Source organism: Brienomyrus brachyistius, chromosome 2 (assembly GCF_023856365.1).
Source record: "Brienomyrus brachyistius isolate T26 chromosome 2, BBRACH_0.4, whole genome shotgun sequence".
NCBI classification, from domain to species: Eukaryota; Metazoa; Chordata; class Actinopteri; order Osteoglossiformes; family Mormyridae; genus Brienomyrus; species Brienomyrus brachyistius.
Window position 1 is genome coordinate 17,342,637 of NC_064534.1, and position 16,088 is coordinate 17,358,724.

Sequence of the window (16,088 nt, forward strand, 5' to 3'; positions counted from 1 at the left end):
TAATCCTACAGCTTGACCCAAATGTGGATTCTGACTTTTGAGTAGCTGGGTGTCACAGGAACCGAGCTTCACCCAAACTGTCCCCTAATCATAGTGTCTTTCCCAGGGGTGTGTGAGGGGGAGGGGGGTGACACCTTAAATTACACGTGTGTTGGTTGAGCACAAGCTGAAGCTGTGAGTTTTCCCTCTAACTGTCACTTCCCTCCTTACCGTCTTTTCTTTTCCTTTATCTCTGCGCATGGAGCCCTGAGCCCCTCATCCCACATAATGGCGTGCAGTGTTGCGAGAGCGGGGGGGCAAAGCTGGCCGGCCCGCAGTGCTCCGTCACGGTCAGTTTGCGAACGTAGCGGCCCCACCACCCCCCGCACCCCCACCCCCCGGCCCCCCAGAGAGGTCGCCACCTTGCCGCGGATGCCAATCACTGAACCATCCTCGGCCTCCGTCTGCGCCATTTGCCTTGAGCAACTTTTTATTAATTTAATAAACATCCCGCGGAGACCTGCCACTCCACCGAGAGCGACGGGACTCCACTGCCGATGCACGCCAAGTCCGGGCCTAATGAGCGGGGTGCTGACCGGGGGGGGGGCGAGGTGAGGCTGGCTGAGGGTGGGCCGCTCTCACAGAGAACCTTAGGAGAGCTCTACAGAGTACCTACAGAGGGCCCCCATCTTCACTGTAACCATGTCCCAGAGTCCTTATTTTTTATTTGCTTTATCTCTGTGTTTTCATTGGACACTGCCACCCTTGTCCTTTTCTAATGCATAGGGGAAAGGTTCCACAATATGTAGAATTTAATGTCATCTTATCGACCTGGAATACATTTTCAGGAACTTAGCGGGGGGAAATAGCTGTAGCTCCAAATGAGTGGAGCATCCTTTAGAGAATATCTGTAGCGTTTGCATGTGGATCAGTGCCGGCCTTCTCTCTTCTCCATGTAGCCCTTTGTTACCTGAAAGCTCTCACAAGATAAGACGAGCAGATGCTTTTGCATGCACTTTTAAAACCCCTTTGATTCGCAATTAATTGGTAAAATTCAAAGAAGGCATGTCTTCTCGGGACAATGAACAGGAACAAGATGGGGTAGGGTCTGACAAAGCCGGGAATCCATTCATGCCGCTAAGGAGCCGAAACATGAAAGGACCTGGAGATTGGCGAAATGAAATTCTGACAGCGGATGATGATTTCATTGGACAGTCGAGGCGTATGAAAAAATTATGAAAAGAGCCACTGTAGCAGTTAAAATGAAATTCATGCGTCAAGGCACATAAGAACCATAAAAAATAAAAATTATATCAGAACCCGCGCAGTATATTATAATCAAGAGGAACCAAGCATGTTATAAAAATAATTATGACCTCTGCTGTACTATAAAATTCATTTTTCTGTGGAAAATGGTAGGAAAGGAAGTCATTAAAAAGGCACGCACCTTAAAGTTGGCATGCAGTTGAAACAAAGATACGTAGCAAAAAGATTCAAACTACTAACAGGCACATAATTCCTGCACAAGGGAACCGGGCTGGCTAAAGTTTGCAATCCCCAGGAAAATAGTATGTGATAAGAGTATCCACATTGCTGTACATATTTATGTATTCATAATACTGAAAAATGTTATGTATAAAATAGAAGTAAATGTTGAGCGAGTTCTGTCTCACTTGGGTGCTAAAACACCAGAACTGATAGATTCTGAGACCAGAGTGATTCTGCCAGTGTCATTTGAAGGCCCCTCCTTCTCTCTCTCCCTTTCTCTCTCTCTCTCTCTCTCCCCCTTTCACAATACCACCCCCCCTCCCTCCCAGTGTCAGTGCAAGTGGCAGGCAGAGAAGCTCTCCCTTAAATAATTTACAAGTTGATTAATAGACTCACAAGGGTATAATTAGGCAGAGGAGAGACAGTGGCTACTGTAACCAGTACAGTGCTTTGGGGATTTGGAGACCAGGATTATGAAGGAAATAGAAAAATAGTGTTATGAATAGAGGGGGTGAGAGGGAAGCATAAGAGCCTCTTTCCAGGGCTTCTGGCGTTTGAAGCCGCTTCAGCAGGAGCAGGGAACCGGGGCTTGTTTGATGTGGAAATTGGACAGTTTGAATCCGTCTACGTTAATTTTTCACAAGCTTCAGGCACCCCTTGGGTGCTGCTCACTTTTCTTATAGAAAAATGAATTTTCTCCTTCACCCCCCACTCCTAATTCTCCCCCTCGCTATTTTTCAGTGTACCTCTCCTTCCATTTCCCGTTTATTAACCCTTAACCCTGTGATGATTTTAAAAGCATAAACACCTTCCTTGCGACGCCACTGCGAATTTCGTCTGGTAACTTTGTTTTCCATTAAACTGAATGCACATGGAAATTTACTGTGTTTTCATGTCCCTTTGTTTATGATATTAATATTCATATGCTGTATGTCTCTCTTGATCTGATGTAGGATGATGTATTTAACACACATTTAAGAGTATTAATGAAAATGAGATTCTTGTAAACCATTTCTTACCGTCCATTAGCCTCCTGTCACTCACATCAGGATGTTTCCCTTATTAACAACAGATATTTAATTATATATTCGTCTCCAGTCTTTCTGTAAATAAGAGATTGATGTTTCAGAAAATATCCACACACGCACAAATGTGTCTGTGTTTTAATTAATTTCATGATTTTTAATATCTAATGTGGAAATATTTCTTGATTGGGGAAAAAATAGTCAAATATATCTATACATACACCTTGAAATACAATATTATTATGTTATAAGATCTCAGATGGGGGAAAGTGTAATTCACAGAAGCTTGATCTTTTGATTCTGTGTAGGAGACTGATTTATGGCAGTGGGTTTATCAGAAGGAAAAATAGACAATTTTATTTATTGAAGTTCTTGTTCCTATGCCTTGTGTTGAAGAATGCATATTAGATTGGGTGGGATGCATGTTTATACATGCATAATTGTACTTGCACTGCATGTTTGCCGTGTGCTGGTCTATAGCGCAAGTGATCACCCACTTTGAAATCTCCAGGTGGTTATTTTTCACCAGCCAATCAGCATGGTCCCTGCCCTCTCTCCGTTATTGCTCCCCACCACCAGATGGAACCAGTGATGCCAGTAGCTGTGTTGTTTATTTATCTGGGTCTGCACCAAAGCGTTAGTGGGGCTGTGGGGGGTGGGGGGGGGGGGAGGGGGTTTACAACTAAGCTAACAGGGTTTATACAGTTCTGCTGGTGCACTAATTAAAAGTTTCTGCACTACCTTTGATGTCTATCAGACTCTGAAATACTTGATAGGTTTTTCCTAGACGATCCATTGGCAGGTGCTCGCATTTCTGATCAAACTTTATTTCGTTTATTGTTAAATGCAAGACATTCATGCACAAGCACAAAAATCTAAATGTGACTTTATTAGTTCTGTCAGGTATGTACCAGTGAGCAAGGACTAATACGTGTAAAGATGTCTCATACAAATAAGAGTAAAAGGAGTAAATCCATGAGCCTTTGCTTTTCCAGATGAACACGATCCCCCCCACCGTCCTGTTGCATGTGCAACAAAGTTGGTATTCTGTGGCTTTTTCAGTGCCCAACGACATGGTTCTCCAGATTCTGACTCAGAGGCTCGGCCGGCTGGACTGTACTGCCCGTGGGTGGCTGCTGCATGGATTTCCTCGAAACACTGAGCAAGCAGAGATGCTCAAAGAAACCAACTTCATCCCTAACAGGTACCTTCAGTATACAACTTTTGTGGCCATCCTTATTATCCCTGTCGCACTCAGTCCTGTCGCCTATGATGGCGTGGAATCACATTTGTACCACAGTACCTACATTCAGTAGGTATTTTTAGAAGAACTTACACGTCACTTGAACTTTTGGTGGTATTTAGTGTTAATTATTACACCAAACTCTCTAAATATTGGCCAGCGTACAGAAACCTGGAGAGGGTCTTTTCTGAGGTTTTGAAATAAACACAGCACCTTGAGTGGAACTGAAGGGCAAGAGAAACGTGAAATGCAGGGAATGAGCATATTACACGCGGAACCTCTCATAACTGCTGTCAGCGTGAAGACATTCTCAGTCATAAAACAGGCGGTCAGGACCATCATAGCTCTAATTGGATTCTGGGTGGATGTGGAATTATTGTCCCAGAGGGATCGTTGTGGGGGACCGAGTGCAAACAAATCACTCGTCATGCACAGAAAGTATGAGGAGGAAAAACAAACAGTGCAGGAATAACATACCCATTGTAGGATGCGAGGAATGCTTGATGAGGGAAGAGAGGCTCTTCTCTGGGGTTCCGTGCGCCCAAACACGCTGAATAGGTGCATTGTTCAGGTGTGCTGGAGCCAGCTGACTCTCCATCATTTCTCCACACATTTTTTTTCTTAGTAACCTGTGCATAGTGTTCACTAAATAACATTTTTGTGTTTAACTGTGTTAAAGTTGGTAGTTTACTTATTTATTATGCAGATATAGTGTGAGACAAAAAGTGAGAGACTGGGAATTTGCTCAACGAAATGTTTCCTATTTTAATTTCTCTCTCTCTCCTCTCCCTCTCATTCTGGTTTTGGAAGAATTATCAGAAATGGAGGGATTTTTATAGCAGAGGAGAAGCAGGGGGAATAAGGTGGGAGGGTGTGCAGGGGTTAATTACTCTATTACTGGGCAGCTCAGCCAGGAGCTGTTTAAACATGGGGGTGCAGGGGGGGATTAGGTCTCATTACTCTGGATAAAGTAACACCAGAGACCCCTCTCAGTGCCTTTTACTGCACGTTTGTTAAGCGTGCTGAAGAATATTCATATAGCCTGGCACTAGAAGAACAGAGAAGGAGAGATGAGAGGGAGGAAGCAACACGGAGCGGATTCTTGAGGCTTAACTCTCTTGATCTGTCACATCATACCTGAGCTCTGCACGACTGCAATTATCCCAAATACATGAGTACAGGTAGACTCAGATCTCTGACTCAGATTACCCTAAAGCATACCTTCCCCCTGGAGATCTGATGGCACTCTCAGATTATGCAGCCCATTGGTTGTGAGCAAAATTGGGTGCTGGATGGAAAGACGTGTGAGGTCATCACTGGAAGGGCTTCCTGTGTTCGTAATAATGCCTGTCACCCCCCGCCCCATGTGCTCTAGGCCAAAGGCCTTCACTCACTCAGCTTTCATTTTACTGTCTTAAACCACGTAACGCATACGTTGATTTACTTAGTATTGCTTGTGTGTGTATTGGGTAAATGGGTGTATTTATTTTACCTTCAACCATTATTATAACAGATGTGAGGTAGGTGTACATCATCACTTTGTGCGCTTAACTTGTCTGCTATGCAACCCTAGGGGGCGATAAGGGTGAATTACTGTCAGCAGACATGCAAAGAACCAAATCTGTTACTGGAGGTCAGAACTAAACACTATGAATTTTAAATTCAAATAGTTTTAATAAATTACCTGGCAAGTGATTCTGACTGTGTCCTATAAATATAGTATAATTGGAGAAAATATTTACTTTCTCATTTTATGTGATTGGGATGCCAGTGCTCAGCCATCCATCGATCATCCAGCTACCTGTCTAGTACAGGGTAATGGGGTATTTTTACAAGTTATACTGATTTCATGTAATTGTGGCTACTGCTTAGGTCTGGACTGTGAGTAGAACGACAAGAAACATGAACTGGAGGACAGAATATTATAAGTTATAAGTTATAAGTTTAAATAAAGTGTAAGAAAGAGGAATGAAAACAAGGTTTTTGGCTTCAGCACAGTAGAAAGACACCAGGAACTATAAGCTTGGGGCCTGAGGAAGGTTAACAGCTAGGGTCAGATAATAATGCATGGGCATGTATTACCTTGAGAGAAAAATACATTGATTTTATAGTATTGGTTGAAGATTAGATGTAGCTTATGTGGTGGGCTCCTCACCTGTCGATGTCCCACCTCAAAATACCTAAACACTTCCCTGGCTTATGGGTGCTGTTTTATTACTCTCAACTTAAATAATTTTCAAACAAAACTAAGATTAAGATTAATGCGTCAGCACATGACACCAATCGGTTTCCGCATGTTCACAGGGCAGTGTGTGTCCCCAGGTGCCTCTGTTGAGTGTTACCAAAGCATTTCGCTCTCCTCTTCCATCACCCAGAAGCCTCTATTGCAGGGGTGGCCAACCTTATCCACAAAGGTCTGGTGTATATGCAGGTTTTCGGGATAACCTTTAGGTCAGCCGTTCAGGTGTGAAGACTCTTCAGCTATTCAGTTCTCTAATTAGTAATCTAATTAGGGAGTTGTGGCGAAAACCCGCACACACCGGCCCTTTGCGGATAAGATTGGCCACTCCTGCTCTATTGTTCAAAGAGGATATCAAGGAGAAAGGATACAAAGGAGCTGAAAATAGTGGAGAGTTAATAGAAAACAATAATTTACGAGAAAAAAAAAAGAAAAACGTCAATTGCGATTACAGTGAGATGTCTCATCAATTTGAGGATGGTGGGCTTTATGCCGATCTCTAGGAAGCATACTAACTCATAACAAAGCGTATGCGGGCTAATCCCATACCTACTTTGGATTCTAGTGTGTCGCTTGTTGAAAAATGAGGTTTCTTCAGGCATATTATCTTCATGCACATCGAGATCCTCCCATGACAAGCCTCTTACTTTGCCTCAGTCACAAGACATGACCTTCCACAGCATATTATATTCTTTCTGTGATTTCTTTTAAATTGATTCCTCACAAATTACATTCGCACTGCAAACTTTCTGTAACATGCACGTAATAGATGGACCAATTTTTCTGGTTAGTTAGGTTCTTTGTGAGACACGTCTCTTGCATTGGGCACAAGTTGACTGGATGTTTACCTATAAGAGATAATTGTACCCAGGCCACAAAATGATGTTATTCATGAGGGGATCAGCATTTGGATCTCACCTCCTGTAGGCTCCTCATCCCTTGTTATAAACAGTATTTTTATGTTCCTGCTGCTAACCCTTTACTTGAGGGGACACAAGTAACTTAGTTACTGAAGTACAAATCACGAGCAAATATAGTAACTGCATGAAACACGTGAACCGTTATGACTGATTATTGATGAGCCAGCATGTGACCAGTACATTACTAACACTTAGTTTCTGGTTAATTTATGCATTGAGTAAGAGTGTAGTACATAAGTAAAATGTTACCATACCAATTATTAGCCAGGATGGCCTCTTCCAGACCTACAACAGCCAATCTTCAAAACATGTTCTGTTTCTCTCTTAATGTTTATTCCTAACATGACATTTTTGACTACGCCAATCAAGCTACATTTTAACACACACAAGGATAAACCAAACTGTGCCATAATTCAAGTTCATACAAGGCGTATTAAGGATTTTTCATGTTAGGCTGAAGCATGACAGTGGGCCTTTGGTGTCTGTGTAACATCAGTTCCTCAAAAAACAAAAGTTGAAGTTAATGAGGTGTTTGGTTGTGTTTTGGCGATGAAGGGCTGGAAGAAAAAAACTGTTCCGCTGTCCATGTATGTCATGCTTCTGAGAACCTGGAAGGAGGTGGGAAAGAATGAGCCCTCTGGCTGTTGCTCTTTCTATAACTCCTTCCTTTCATAACTTAAATAACATTTACTAAGATACACTAGCAAGTTTTACTCTTAAACATCCCTAACGGTTATTGGTGTGTTGAATGCTGAATTGCAAGTAACAAGGCACATCAGCTGATCTGATGAAGACTTCTGTAATATTGCAAAAGTCATCAAAATTTGACCCTACTCTTGAATCGGGTATCTTGTCTTTATTATTTTCTCAGAAACTTCATTCCTCAATTAAATGGCGTGCCTCTAGCATAAATACGTCGTTTGAGTCAGATAAAGAAGCAGATTAATGCATGGCTTAACTGGGGCTTATATTATATGAATATCACACCACACAATATGTAAACACAAGCTGGCTGTTCAGTAAAGGTGTCCAAGATGTGTGTCTAGACACAGAGAAACTGGTGATTATGGATAAAACAAGACGGGAAAACAGAAAAAGTGAAGAATGCGCAGTGCCTTTTTTATTTAGAGTTAGCTAATTGCGGAAGCGGCTTCCCTGTGAATAAAATGATTAATGTGTGAAGCTGCAGTTCTATACCTTTCCACTTAGTAATCGAAATAAAAACACACACAATCGTTTCTATCAAAATACAGTTATACGAAAGGGCCGTGCCTCTGTAGCGAGATTTTCTTTTTTTCAAATAGCTCTCCCATTATAAGATTGAGGGAAATCAACAGGACCATCTGGCTGTGAGTGTATGGAGCAGGAGCACATTAATATTGAAGGTTTTCAGGTCAGGTCTCTCTTCAGGAGTGGCTCAGCTTCTCCGCCCTAATGGCACAGAGCAGTCTGTCATCGATGAGGAGCACGGGGAAGGAGGCAAGGAGGCATCTGTCCCGCCACGGTGCCAGCGACGGAGGGCAGAGAAAAATCTCAGTGCTCACTTGCAGGTTTTTTTTTCCCATCCCCTAAAACCTGCACCTAGAACTTTCCAAATGAATTCTAAAATGAACTCCAAGTGGAAGTTCTCAGAATAGGTTTCATCGGCCAAGTTGAGCATAAATTCCGATTTGATTAGATTTTTCCCATATTTTAATCCTTAATCATTGCTCTCTTTGGGATCTGCTCAGATCATCCCCTACTTACAGGTTGGCTGGATGTTTACCTGTATCTCAGAGTCGTTTGTATCATAGATACAACATTACGTTCATCCTGGGGGGCTTCAGCGTTTGGATCCCCCCCCTGCCCCCCCCCCCCCCCCCCCCCCCCGCTGGCACCTTGCCCTCTGATATTAACAGCATTTAGAAATGTTGGTTAATAGCAAGAGTGGCCTTTTACATTGCCATCCGCAAAAGCTCAATTACTCCATAAAGAGCCTCTGGCGCTGAAGCTAATGGCAGGAGACCCCATTTGCATAACATTATCTTAATTGAGCCAGAGGGCCATGTTTGGACCTGGTGTGATAGAATGAGGAGATAATATTACTGATGGGATGCCGATGGGCGAGTGGTACAGTCTACCTGACAGCTTTATTAATTAACAGCTATCTAGTTACTTGGGCTATAAAATTGATAAATAAGTCAGTCAGTGATGGTGTAACGTGCCAGCGCATTGGCTTTTAATGGGGTACCTCTCAGAAGGTCGCCACGGTGACATGGCACACGCTGCCAGGCACCAGGATCCCTCTCCTCATTTCCTAGAAGGGCTCCTCTAACCAGCGCGTATCCTGAACCACGCACTCGCCACCGGCATCAGAATCTGAAAGCCGAGCGCCTGTAGGGTGTACTCACCTTAAACGCGCCTCTGGCAGTTAGGGACCAAAGAGGTTGTGGAAGTGCAGACTTTGTGCTTTGAGTGGTTGAGCTGAGATGTTCATATTTCTGCTAGTTGGCGGGCGGGAGCCCAATTGAGCAGGGCTTGTTATTAATGTGTAACAAGTTCAGCAAGAAGCAGATGTTCCAGAAGAACAGCATAAGCTGGAATCTGGTTGATATATTTTCTGACTTGAGATGCTTGAGATGAGCTTATTGTAGCAGCTCATTTGTCTTGAAAAGCAGCAGCTGTATCAGGGCAGGGGCGGGACCTCTGGCCCCTCACGTATCTCCCTGGCTCTCTCCTGCATGCTGTACGGAGGCTCGCCCCGTGTGCTTATCACCAGCAGGGGCGCTCTGACTACTGTAGGACAGTTGGCAGGGTTTTGTGGAGAAGCTCAGTGTGTCATTTTAGGAGCCAGGCTCCAAACACAGACTGAAACCCATGAAGGTAGTTTCAGGTAGACTAAATACAAGACACTCTTTTGTGCTTTGTTATGTAAAAGCCGCCACCCAATCCATGTAAAAGAAAAATAAACAAAAAGGAAAACAGACCCTTCAGATAAACTTCCCTCATCAGATAATTAAGGATGCGATCGCTCCAGTTTCCTCCTTTGCATAACTGTCCGATCGGCTTTCAAAAGCTGATCAATCACTTGCAGATACTGTCCTGCAGTTTCCGCTGGACTGGCCTCTGCCCTTGAGAGCTGTCACTCATGGTCCTCGCTAATGTAAGCGGAGAGGCCTCAGTCACCTTGGCTTCTGTTTAACGATAGAAGTCGGACAACTCACACAATGCGGAGATTAAAAACCAGAGAAACTAGAGTATGCTCATACAAGACAGAACACACGTAAAAGCAGGCGGACATCTTCACAGAGCTGCTGGTCTTCAGAGGAGTTTATAAACTTTTGCCCTCTGCGTATCAGTGGGAAATGTCATGCTGAAGGTCACCAGCCTGGATCACATGTTTTTCTACTGAATTTCTGAGTTTTAGCCTGAATGAGCGACATAATTAAAGTCTACAGAGTATATAAGCTTCCAAGTTCTAAATTTAAATGCAAATGTCACGTTTCTCAGTTAGAGGCACCTCATTTGTGCATGTTAATAAGAACGGTCCTGGTAGAATGGTTACTTTTACCAGTTTGTCACTATGTTCCCAGAATTTAATGAGATTTTAAAAAAGAAAAACATTTAAGTCCTCTTTTTACTATTATTGATTATAATTATCGCAATATTAAAACTGTAATATTGTCATTATCTCCTAATTGAGTGAATGAAATGACCAGATGTATTTCATTGCATTTAATTGGTGTGCAAGAAAAGCGGGACATCATGCAGCGTTTAGCCTATTGTCCGTCTGACCTTGCTTTAATAAGGGGTGACTGATATATGTGCAGCCCCCTGAAAGCGGCCCCCCACCCCTATCACCCCGCCCTGCCTGCTGCCCGTCTTTAACTACACTCCAGTTTGGCTGCTCTTCTGCTTGTTACAGCCGCAACACAAGTGCAAACAATCAAAGACTTTGGGAACAATGAAATATGCATGGCAATCCGTGACAGGCAGATAAAGCAGAGCAATTAGCCACGTAATCCTAGAGAGTTACGGCCAATCGCCAGGTTCGGCCATCTTATGCCACCCCTATCTGCTTGCTCAGTACTCTCCCGCTCTCTATTAGTTAAATGTATTTTGTGTGTCCGCTCCCCATCAAATCAAGCAACACTTCCTCTAATTGGCTTATAAATAATACAACAGGGCCCGAATTATAATTTAATCAGTGGTAAACATTGCAGGGGCCATCTGTAAAGAATCTATCCCTCATTAATTTCTTAATTTGGGTAGATGGAACAGGAGGGAAAAGGAGTAGAGGGGGCTGAATGTTTGTGGTAAGCAGGGAAGGGGGTTCACGCTAACTCGGGCAGTCACATCATCTTCACTAAAGAGGGACAGCCGAAAGAATGGGGAAAAAGTAACTTTGGCACAATGCATTCAAGTCTGTGCCACCCGCTATCCATATCGTACACACATGCCCCATCTCCCCTATCTACTGTGTCATTTGCTAGTGTCAGCTCTGTCAGTGGTACAGGAGAGTGTGATCTGTGTCAGTACCATCAGTCGTACAGGACACTGCAGGTACAGGCGAGACATAGGATCACAATCAGCCATGTCAGTGGTACAGGAACCAGGATCTGTCTTAGTACTGGTACAGGAACCGTAGGTACAGTAGAGATGTATAGGGTTAGGGTCAGTAGTGCCAGTGGTACAGAAGCCTGAGAGATAATCACAAGTTAGCACATATCCACTGTAAATTCCTTTTATGCCACCCGAACCCCCAGCTATAATATACAGCACGCAGCACCCCCAACACACCATCTCATCCCAAATCATTTTTTTCTATTACGTTTATGAATATTTCATAATATGGCATAAATATTAATTCTAATAGCTTTGCACAGTAGTTATTTATTTTTTCAAGACAAATATTCATAAAAATTTCAGGAAACTGTTTCTCTTGAAATAATTACATATTCTCACACTGCAGTTACGACGTACCAGGTTACCTAAAAACACAAATAAAAACCTTAACTTTAAGACAAATAAACCCACAAGAGCTCCATTCACTTTGCACTCTGTGACAGGGTAAATTTACATTATTGTGAATATTTGGGTGTAACTGTTGATGATTTTGTAACTGTTGTAAATAAAGATTACGGTGCATTCGTCCTACGTCTTCCCAGACCGTCCCCTACCACAGTCCTCAGGAACCCATCAACCATTATTAAAGTGTTTCTGGCATCCTAACAGATGAGACAAATATGAGGGAAACGGTTTTTTTTCAACGTCTCAGTACAGGATGCAGTTTTGTAATATAAAGGTGAAAGCCATCTGTAACGTGCCAGTTATAATGCAGGGCTCACCTTTTGCAGGAGCTTTGACTTTGAAACCCCTGTGAAGTTTGCAGCATGTTCGGGAGGCCGTGTATTGAGCGTGGTCCAGATAGCCCATGCATCAGTGAGCTGAGAGGATAGTATCACAGTGAGGAGCACTTTCCCACAAGGATCCGCAGTCCTTCAGCAAGGACCTTTATTGCTTTCTCATCCATCTCCAGCAACTGCTTTTTTTAAACTCTTACCTGCATTACTGCTGCTCACCTTATGATTTTCTGCCATTAGGAGTATACATTGCTGAAGATATACTACTTACACTAAGTACATACGCTAAGAACATGCCAGTGTCTTAACGTATTCACGTTAAGATAGAAGTGAAGAGGATCTTCCTTTCATGCAGCTGAAATACAGAATGGAGACACACATCATCTCTGTCTTCGCCGTATCTCATCCACGTGGAAGAGAGGAATAAAAAGATATCAGAAGTGTCATATGAAAGATTTTCAGAAAAGCGGAGGTATTCCCGCACTGCCGAGACACATCCAGTGTTTAACGCTGTCATTATTAAAGCAGATTCACACCGATTTGGACATGTTCTACCTGAAGGGAAAAGCAAAATCTAGAAGACTGGTATGTTTCTTCTGATGTGTGCAAGAAGTTATGGAATTCCTGCTTGTGAGCTTGAGTATGGAGGCAACAAGATCCCAGTCTGATAGAGCCATCAAGCTGCAGATTTTGTAGGGCCTGTCTGATTTGTCTTATATAAATTATATATCTCATATCTGATCCCAGGTGATTTTATCTAATTAGCAGACATGGGTAGAAGCATGATTTGGAGCCGTTTAATAAAGCAGTTGCTGATGAGATCAGCCGGAAGCATTAGGCTGCACTGATCGCTACATACTGCGTTCTTCTGGCCTTACATTTCTCCTGTTGTCATGGACGTGTGTTTCAGGCTGAATGTCGCAGGACCCTTTTCTACATGGAGGTATGATGTCTTAGTCTTGAGGGCATCCAGTGGAGCTAAAATGAGAGAAGATCCTAGCTTCAGCATCGCAGATATTCTAGCTCTCCCACAAATTGACAGCAGCTCCTTGACACCCACAAATGACGCACAATATCTCAGAAATCCTTTGTTAAAATGACCTGGCAAGGAGTTTTACTGCCACAGTCCTGCTCAGCACCACCCCTATCACTATCTAATTTTTAATACCATCATAGCTTCTAGACCTCATACTATGGTATTCCAGTATTTGCCAATAAAATTTGAAGAGAAGTTGGGGATTTTTTGAATACTTCCCATAATACAGTCTAATCCTAACCACCTCACCACTCCTGGTTGTCCTTCATCCGCTTCCCTGAAATCAATGTGCCTGTGTTTCCCAATCCGGTCCTGGTCCATGTTTTTGGTCCCTTCGAGCTCCCTTCCAAACAATTTTTGCACCAGGTAGGGTGCTGGGAGGGAGTAAAAACATGGACTGTCTATGAGTCCCCAAGGACCAGAAGATGAAACATTGACCTAAGGAGTAACATAGACTGCTTCATGCATCCTTGAAGTATCAGGGTGGTGTAGTAAGAAATCCTGCCTCTGATTCTTCTGGCGGTCCTCCTCTGCAGGGTTTTCTTCTTGGAGATGCCTGACGATGCTGTGAAGGAGGTTGTCACCTTGAGGGCCATTGATCATGTCACGGGCGAGAGGTAAGCAACAGCACTTCAGTGTGCCTGAACGCCTGGGATTCCTTGCTCGTCATTTTATTTTATGGTCTTTGTCCCTGACCCCGTGCTCCCTGTAGGTACCACCCGCTGTTTAAGCCGGCCCCTGGCCCGGAGGTGCAGGCCCGGCTCTGTCAGAACCCCCGCGACTCTGAAGCCCACTTGCTGAAACAGCTGAGCTGCTATTCGGCTCAAGTCCCAGCCCTGAAAGCCATGTATCCTGATGCCGTGCATGTCAACGCCGACCAGGACCCCCATGCCATTTTTGAGATGCTGGAGAGTCGGCTAGTAGACCGCCTGCCAAAGTGTTACTCTGTGCGCCCAGACACACAGGAGGCTGGTTCTGGGGAGAAGGTGGGGGAGTAGCAGGCATAGAGTGGGAGCACAGCAGAGTAGCAGGTGTACAGAAGGAGCGCAGGGGAGTAGCAGGTGTACAGAAGGAGCGCAGGGGAGTAACAGGCATACAGGAGGAGTGCAGGGGAGTAGCAGGTATACAGCAGGAGCGCAGGGGAGTAGCAGGTGTACAGAAGGAGTGCAGGGGAGTAGCAGGTGTACAGAAGTAGTGCAGGGGAGTGGCAGGTGTACAGAAGGAGAGCATGGGAGTAACAGGCATACAGAAGGAGTGCAGGGGAGTAGCAGGTACACATAAGGAGAACAGGAGTGTAACAGGCATACAGCAGGAGCATAGTGACAACCTTTCCTCAAATAAAGCTCCTCCATAAATGAAAGTGATCTCTTTTTTTTAATTTATTTTATTACAGGCTTTTAGATTTACTGTAAATGAAACATTATTGGATTTTTGGTTACAACATAAGTTTCTCCCCAAGTTTTACTTATTCCATTGCATTAATATGTCATATGCAGTTTATTTGAATAATTTTTTGCATATATCCCATTGTCTGCATTTAATCATATAGAACGGACTTCCTGCTAGGGCAGCCAGAAGTCCCATGCTTTCGTGGGAAGCCATTCGTTTCATTTTTTTCCTGCAGGAGCCAACAAACACTGCAAAAAGGCACTAAAAATCACCCTCTAACACAACCCCCCCCCCCCCCCCCCCCACTGCCAGCCTAAAGCCCCCTGACCCACGGCTGTCACAAAGGCAGACAGGACCCTCGTTAATTCTGAGTTTGTTTAATTAATGTAGCAGTAAAATACAGTCTGTTTGGACCTCGTGTGCATGGAGGTATTAGTTCCACTCCAGCGATCACATGCTGGAGAACAAGCAGCACTGCGGTTATTGACATCTTCTGCCAGTGCTCCTCCTCCAGCCGCGCCTCCCGTCATGGGTCACTGCTCCCCTCCCACTGGGACAGGGCGGTTAAGTAAAGCAGTTAGAAAAACATGTTAACCGACACATTTAAAACTCCCCTCAGATGGATCTCTATGACAACCCCGGATCGACTTAATCACCACACATGAGGCTTGGGCCGTGGCAGCCAGCCGCATGCTTTAGCACGGGGACAAGTATCTTCATTAAAGAGGCGAGGTAGGAGGGGTGTAAACTTGATGAAAGTTTAGGCTCCTTTTATTTGCAGGGTATCTATTTCTGCTCCCCCCCCCTATTCCTGCTCCCAGATTCACTGATTTATTTAGCAGCCTCAGCTCGGCTTAATGTCAGGCATTAAATGTTTGATAATTATAATGTAAAACGCGCTCATGTGTTGAGTCTCAAAACGTGAGATAATGAAGCTAATAATCACATCCTTCCCTTCTGTCCGTCAGTCAAAATCCCTTTTCGGCTTGGAAAAGCAGAGCCCCCCCCCCCCCCCCCCGAACCACAGGCTGCGCTCACACCGTTTCCGCATCCAGGTCGTGCACCAGGACCATCCAATCAGCTACCGCTCCCCATCTATCATCTCATCTATATGAACTTCCATATATGTGTGCTTCATATATATCTTACAAGCCAAGCCGTAAATGTTGTTTGTAAACATTGCAATGGTCAGGAGAGCAATAAAAAGTAGCGGTGTGGCTATCAGCAGACAAACGTGCCTTAAAGCTGGTCGGATCTTAAGGCTGATTTTTAGCACGTCGCCTTTTAGCATGTGGACACACACACACCAAAGCTGCATCTTTGCAGCGTTTTCCTGCTTAAAAAAAACCACAGACATCAATATCTACTGTGTACTGAGACATCGTATTTTTCATAACGTGTGTACATGGAGACAAGTGACCATATAA

At 43.9% G+C, this 16,088-nt stretch overlaps 1 protein-coding gene across 8 annotated transcripts in view; it reads left to right on the forward strand.

Annotated features, from left to right (window-relative positions):
• ak8 (adenylate kinase 8) overlaps positions 1-14,697 on the forward strand; it is a 39,506-nt gene extending 24,809 nt beyond the window's left edge. Inside the window, exons 11-15 of one of the 8 annotated variants that reach the window (XR_007388526.1) lie at positions 3,555-3,696; positions 13,809-13,889; positions 13,985-14,303; positions 14,424-14,453; positions 14,484-14,697. Coding sequence is in view for 4 of the 8 variants with exons in the window: in XM_049003599.1 (XP_048859556.1) it covers positions 3,555-3,696; positions 13,809-13,889; positions 13,985-14,270 (509 nt within the window). In the remaining 4 variants the exon portion in view is untranslated. Of the gene's footprint in view, positions 1-3,554; positions 3,697-13,808; positions 13,890-13,984 lie in introns of all 8 variants that reach the window. The other 7 variants (XR_007388522.1, XR_007388525.1, XR_007388520.1 and 4 more) reach the window with 7 other exon arrangements.
• Positions 14,698-16,088: the final 1,391 nt, after the last annotated feature.